Below are 6,002 nucleotides of genomic sequence, written 5' to 3' on the forward strand. Positions count from 1 at the left end.
ATTGGGTTCCAGACACCAGGAGTAGTCCAGTAGGTACATTGCCCTGGTCTCCAAGTACAGGGAATTATGTACAAAGCCAAGTATATGAGTTTGAGTCTCAAACAGGGCATAGACCTTTGTTTTTGGTGAGGTATTTTATATGGCAGGGCACGTTCAATACTTCTTAAATAAATCAGTAACTGGAAGGAGTCTTGCTATTTGGTTCCTTTGGAAAAACATCTTCCTAAAGATGTGCCTGTTTTAAGAAAAGACACATTTAAAATGCCAAAGAAGCTGCTTAAAGTAGCAGGAAAGTGTAAACAAGGAAACATAATATTTACTTCTACTGAAGCATATGTTTAGACGAATCCAGAGGATTCTAAGGCTGCATTCAAAAGAACATTAAAAAATGGCAGAATGAAAGGGTGTGAATCAGATTCTTTCCCTTTCTATAGGACCTGAAGACACTGCAGAATCAAAAGTCACTAGCTGCCACGGGGGTGGAAATGAAAGCTGCAGAGAGATTTTGGCTCTGTCCTGTGAGGCTGCGGCATGTGAGGCTGAACTGATGCTGTGCCCAGCGCCCAGTGTGGACATAGGACTTCTCAATAGCAGTAACAATTCATTGCATATCAGTGCAATATCAGCGCGTATCAATATCAATGCATTACCCATTATCATCATAAGAGGGAAGTAACGTCAATCATCTAAAATGTGTAGGCAATGCATCACCAGCACGCTAAAAATATTAGCTGATGAGTTCTATTCGTGAGTGCAGAGAAGACCAACTGCATCGTGTGAACTTACCAGAAGCAGGTCTTTGCCTTGTTCATCAATGTCTGTTACAAACTTCTCAATTGGTTGAGGAGATTTTGAGTGAAAAGCCTGCCTGGGTAGGGCAACATCTCTGGGCCAGTCCTCTTCTCCCGGGAGTCCAATTACGCTACAAAAGAACCACAGGTGAATGTAAGCATGAGCTACTGTGCTGACGCGATTTTTCTACCAATTCCAGAAGGAGGTGAAGCCTAAGGGAGGGGCCCGGGGGAACACAGAGCCCCAGGAGTCCCCCACTCGCATGACCGGCAGGGCTCTTCTCTGTGCTAGCGCAGTATGGTGACCCTGGGGGGAGGGCAATCTCACAGGATTGTAAAGGCCACTGGGGAGAGAGAGACACAATCGCTCTGGCAGCAGCTGTGAGATGTAAGAGATCACGCAGAAATGGAAACTTACCAATAAGCCCTGAAACACTGCCGGACCAGGATCTAAATACTCAAAGGAGACCCGCATGGACGCATCGTGTTTTCCTTTATGCCCCAGACGGCTTTTTGTGTCCTGATCAAACACTTTTGTGTTGACACACTTTTAGGATGCTCATCTAACATGATGTGTTGACACGTAAACTTGGTTGCATTTTGGGTTAAAGAATGAGTCCCCAAACAGAAATTACACAGATTAGAGTCAGACCCCCCCCAATGAGGCTAAAAGGTATGTTAGTTCTGTGTAACACAAACACTATTTTATCATTTAATATCAAATTTAACTTATTCATTACATATTACAAATTTAACTTATTTACATATTTGATAGAATTACTTTTGGGTATTGCAAAGTGAGCAAACAATCCATTAAAAACCCTGTTATCTTCTGTTTCCTCTGAGCTCATCCTAGGATCAGAGATGCCGAGAAAGAACTGAGCGATATAAAAGCAGCACAAGCTTTGGAAACAGGCAGAACTGGGTTCACATCCTGAACTTGCCTTATCGGTAGGTAAGAACAAATTATTTAACTTCTGTGAGTCTCAGTGAGTCTTTATTTATATAACAAGGGTAATAATCTGTGGTGTTAAGGATCAGCAATGATTTCTGTAAAATGCACAGCACAGTGCCTGGCCCACAGGATCAGTCAATATCAATATCAATGTACTGTGTATCAATGCATATCAATATCAATGCATTACCCATTAGTATCATAAGAGGGAAATAACGTTATTAATCTAAAATGTGCAGGCAATGCGTCACCAACACACTGAAAATATCAACTGATGAGTTCTATGGGTGTGTGACTTAAGGTTCTTCAGAAGAACCTTCTGTGGTCTTACACAACTTACACATTATATAGATGTTCCTTATAACTTATATACAGGTAGTAAGTAGGGTTGAACAAGGAAATTCAGGGGAAGCAAGAACTTATATCTCATATAGACTCTGATTAATTCTGAACCCTGGTTGGTGCAGTGGTAAAGAATCTGCCTGCCAATGGCAGGAGATGCAAGAGATGCAATTCAATCCCTGGGTTGGGAAGATCCCCTGGAGAAAGAAATGGCAACGCGCTCCAGTATTCTTCCCTGGGAAATCTCATGGACAGAGGAGCCTGGTGGGCTATAGTCCACGGGGTCACAAAGAGTTGGATACAACTTAGCGACTAAACAACAACCACAAGAAAAATTAGAATTTAGCGGACAGAATATATGGCTATTGAAATACTGAGCAAACTTTCTGACTACAGTTAGAAATGGTGCTGCCCTGCATTATAGTCTTCTTGGCCAGTACTTGCTGGGCCTGAGAGGCCTGGGTGGTGGTGTGGTTGGGGTGTTCTCCTGAATGGGTCTCCAGGGTGTAGGAACAGGTAGTGGTAAATTCCACAAGATTTCTGCAAGACTTTGTTCCCCTTCTCTTACCTCGACAGAGCCCAGGCCACAGGTCTCACCTGGGAAGAGCAGACGCCTGCCACAGGGTGCCTGGTGAAAGTCACTGTTACCCCACCCGTGTCAGACATGCAGGGAGAGCCAGGTTACTGAGGCAGATAGAGAGACTCACACAGTTACTGAAACAGATGAAGGGAAATGACAACTTGAGCAACAAACAAATTTAATAGCAAGATCTAGAATAAGAATAAAAAGAAGACAGCGAGAAGGTTACCATTAATTATTTAAAAAAAATGTGTGTGTGTTTGGATAGAATGGGACAGTCAGAGGAAGAACAGAAGAATGTTTACTAAATGACTTTAAAACATTGCCTTTCTTTCATTTTTGGCTTTTTGGCCATTTTTATATCAATATTTTTGTGTACTGTTACCAGTTACCTAGAAATCAATTCTAACAACTCTTAGTACAAATTGAAAATCTTTTTTTATGTGCAGTTTTGAATATATTTATGTTGAGTTAAATCTGGCAATGTTGGCAGCTGAATGCCAAAAGTTCTCAGAAAAACAGTGTCCCTATATGTATATAAATAACTTTTAAAAGTGTTTTAAAATCTACCACCTCCTGAGACATATAGTTTAGATATATTATTATTTTCATTACATAGGCGGGGAAACTTAAGATGAGGAATAAAATGAATGGTTAAAGCCACACAGAGAGAGTTCAGCCCAGAGGCTGGAGAGAGCTTACTCCAAATCCAGTATTTTATTTCCATTTTACTATGACTCTGCTCTTAAAAATGCTCTAAAATGTCACGGATTAAAAGCACTCAGTTTCACTTTCAAAGTACTTGCTGTCCTTTGAAAGTATAAATCTTCCTAAACACAGAAGGCTTTTCCCCTTAAGAGAATGTGAATATGGCTTCCCTTTAAAATATATTCAGTTTAATATCTATTATGAACTTTTATGGTCCATACATGAGTGTTGTGAAATTCTAATAGGTCCATTCAAATGGGCGTGCATGGAATTTCAGTATTTGGATCAAGCTGAATATAAGCCTTAAAAGTTGACATTTGTATTGGAAAGACTGACAGAGCACAAAACCTGTAAAAGTGAAAGTCACTCAGTTGTGTCCCAACTCCTTGGGACCCCACGGACTATGCAGCCCATGGAATTCTCCAGGCCAGAATACTGGAGTGGGGAGCCTTTCCCTTCTCCAGGGGATCTTTCCAACCTGGGGATCAAACCCAGGTCTCCCTCATTGCAGGTGGATTCTTTAACAGCTGAGCCACCAGGGAAGCCCACAAAACCTATAAATGGCATAAATGGCTGGGACAGAAATTATTTTTCAAGTACTTCAAAGGGACACTAGGGTGCAGCATTGCCCCTTTTCTCTACGCCAAAGTCAAGAAAGCCTTCGGAGGAAACTGAACAGAATTACAGAGACACAAGGCCAGAAATCAAGCAGTAAAATCTAAAGGCACAAAACATATCGAGCGTCACGGCTTCTTTTCTACGGGAAACCTAGATCTCAGGCCCTGGCCAGAAGTGGAACTGGATTCCCTTGGAAGCAAGTCAAATGTGTTTGTCAGAGGTTCCTTCTGGTCCATCTCATGGGCTTCAAGCACTTGGGGCACCGGCAGTAAGGGCGCTGGAGGCAGACAGAACACCCAAATGGGGTCAGCTAGGAAAAGCAGGCGAAGGCCTTCGGTGCCTGGCAAGCTGGCTTCAGTCAAGAGTGTTCTTGCTTTTAACAAGAGGCTCACGGGTAGGCCTGACTCTCACGGTTCCGTCTTCACGATCACATGCGCACAAAACATACTCACAACAGGACAGGCAAGAACCGATGGGAGTTCACCCCTGAGTGACGGAGAACCGGACCTCCAGAGGCAGAGTCACGTGCAAGTTTGGTCCTGAGCTGGTCCATCCGACAGAGTGGACAGTAGCAGCGGCAGGAGCAGTCACTGTGGTGCCTGTCCTAGACCTGGGAAGCCCCCAGACAGTAAAAGCTGCACACGGTTTTTTCAGGCCTGAAAGCCACCGGGTCTGACACTCAGCAGTGATGTTGGCACTCACAGAAGCCTGCTGCAGCTGCTTCTTCTAGTCGCCAAAAGAACAAACTCAGGTTCCCGTTTTATCCCAACTGTCTTCAGCAGCTATGCATGAGAAGACGGTGTTAAAATATAATGTTTTTCTTTAGGGGGACTTTTCATCAGTTTTACAGCCTGAATATCATAATAATCATGGGGATTCCTATCAAACGGTACAGACCAATGTACCATTTTTGGCTCTAGAACTCCCATTTCTTTTCTTGCCACTCCGGTCCTGATGGAGCTTGGCAAAGGATGCCCTATTGCATGCTCTGTGAGAAGAAAAGCCTCTTCTTCACATTCTAGACACACAGAAGCATCCACAGCCTCACATGCACAAACACGCAAACACTTAATGCAACTCTGAAAATCATCAAGGAGCTACATCACAGACAACTGGAACCAAAGAATTTGAGCACAAGGAAGGACCTCTAAGTCACTTCTCAGGCGAAGAAGAACAAAAAGATGAAGCAACTAATGATGAATTACAGGAAGAGCTGGCATTCTTACAAGCGCTTATTATGTGACACTGGGCACCAGGTGAGTCCTCTACACAGTGTTCGGAGTGACCTTCTCAAGGCTGCATAGCTCTTTAGCCACAGACAGAGGGATGGAACCTAGGATTCTCATTTCCTTTTTCAGTGTTCCAAAGAGAAGTCAATTGAGTAGCAGACCATCCTTTGCCCAGGAAGACAAAACCAAACAATGCAAAGCCAACCTGGCTGATTACAGGATGTTCAATGGGGACATGAAGCCTAGTGAATAAGGATGGGTTACCAGGCCACTGAGCGCCCCACCCTCTGATGGTGGAAGCATCTGAAAAGACCCCAAGCAGACAACACAACAGAACTAAAGAACGGGAGCTCAGCCAAGCAAAGGGGAGCTGCCAAAGGAGCCACACAAGCAACACACAGGCTTCCAGGGCAGAGCAGTCAGGCCACACGTCGTGACGGGCTCTGCATGAAACGGCACGTCTACCACATCCCCACTCACCACACAAATAGTAACACTGTCTGCAGCAGCAGCTTGGGGTAGGAGAGACAAGAGATAAAACGTATTATATGAACGTCAGAGGAAGGTCACCGTAAATGTTCTAACGCTACAGACACGGATGTAAAATCACAGGTACTACTTACTCCAAGATTTTTCCTAGTTGGTCGACATCTGAACTTCCACGAAAAAGTGGCCTGAAAGAAAGACACACGTTAAACAAGGAATTTTCTCCGGTTACATTTCAGTCCAGTTTGTCCTGATGATTATTTAACAGAAATCAACATATTCTTTGGGTGGGG

The 6,002-nt window shown here is 43.6% G+C and overlaps 1 protein-coding gene across 3 annotated transcripts in view; it reads right to left on the reverse strand.

Annotated features, from left to right (window-relative positions):
- The window catches only part of CDK6 (cyclin dependent kinase 6), a 248,447-nt gene that overhangs the window by 9,788 nt on the left and 232,657 nt on the right, over positions 1-6,002 (reverse strand). For all 3 annotated transcript variants that reach the window (XM_055589718.1, XM_055589717.1, XM_055589719.1), the window contains exons 6-7: positions 5,847-5,897; positions 787-922 (exon numbers count right to left, since the gene is read on the reverse strand). In XM_055589718.1, coding sequence (XP_055445693.1) covers positions 787-922; positions 5,847-5,897 — 187 coding nt within the window. The remainder of the gene's footprint in view (positions 1-786; positions 923-5,846; positions 5,898-6,002) is intronic.

The sequence above is a fragment of the Bubalus kerabau genome, chromosome 8 (genome assembly GCF_029407905.1).
Source record: "Bubalus kerabau isolate K-KA32 ecotype Philippines breed swamp buffalo chromosome 8, PCC_UOA_SB_1v2, whole genome shotgun sequence".
Lineage (NCBI taxonomy): Eukaryota > Metazoa > Chordata > Mammalia > Artiodactyla > Bovidae > Bubalus > Bubalus kerabau.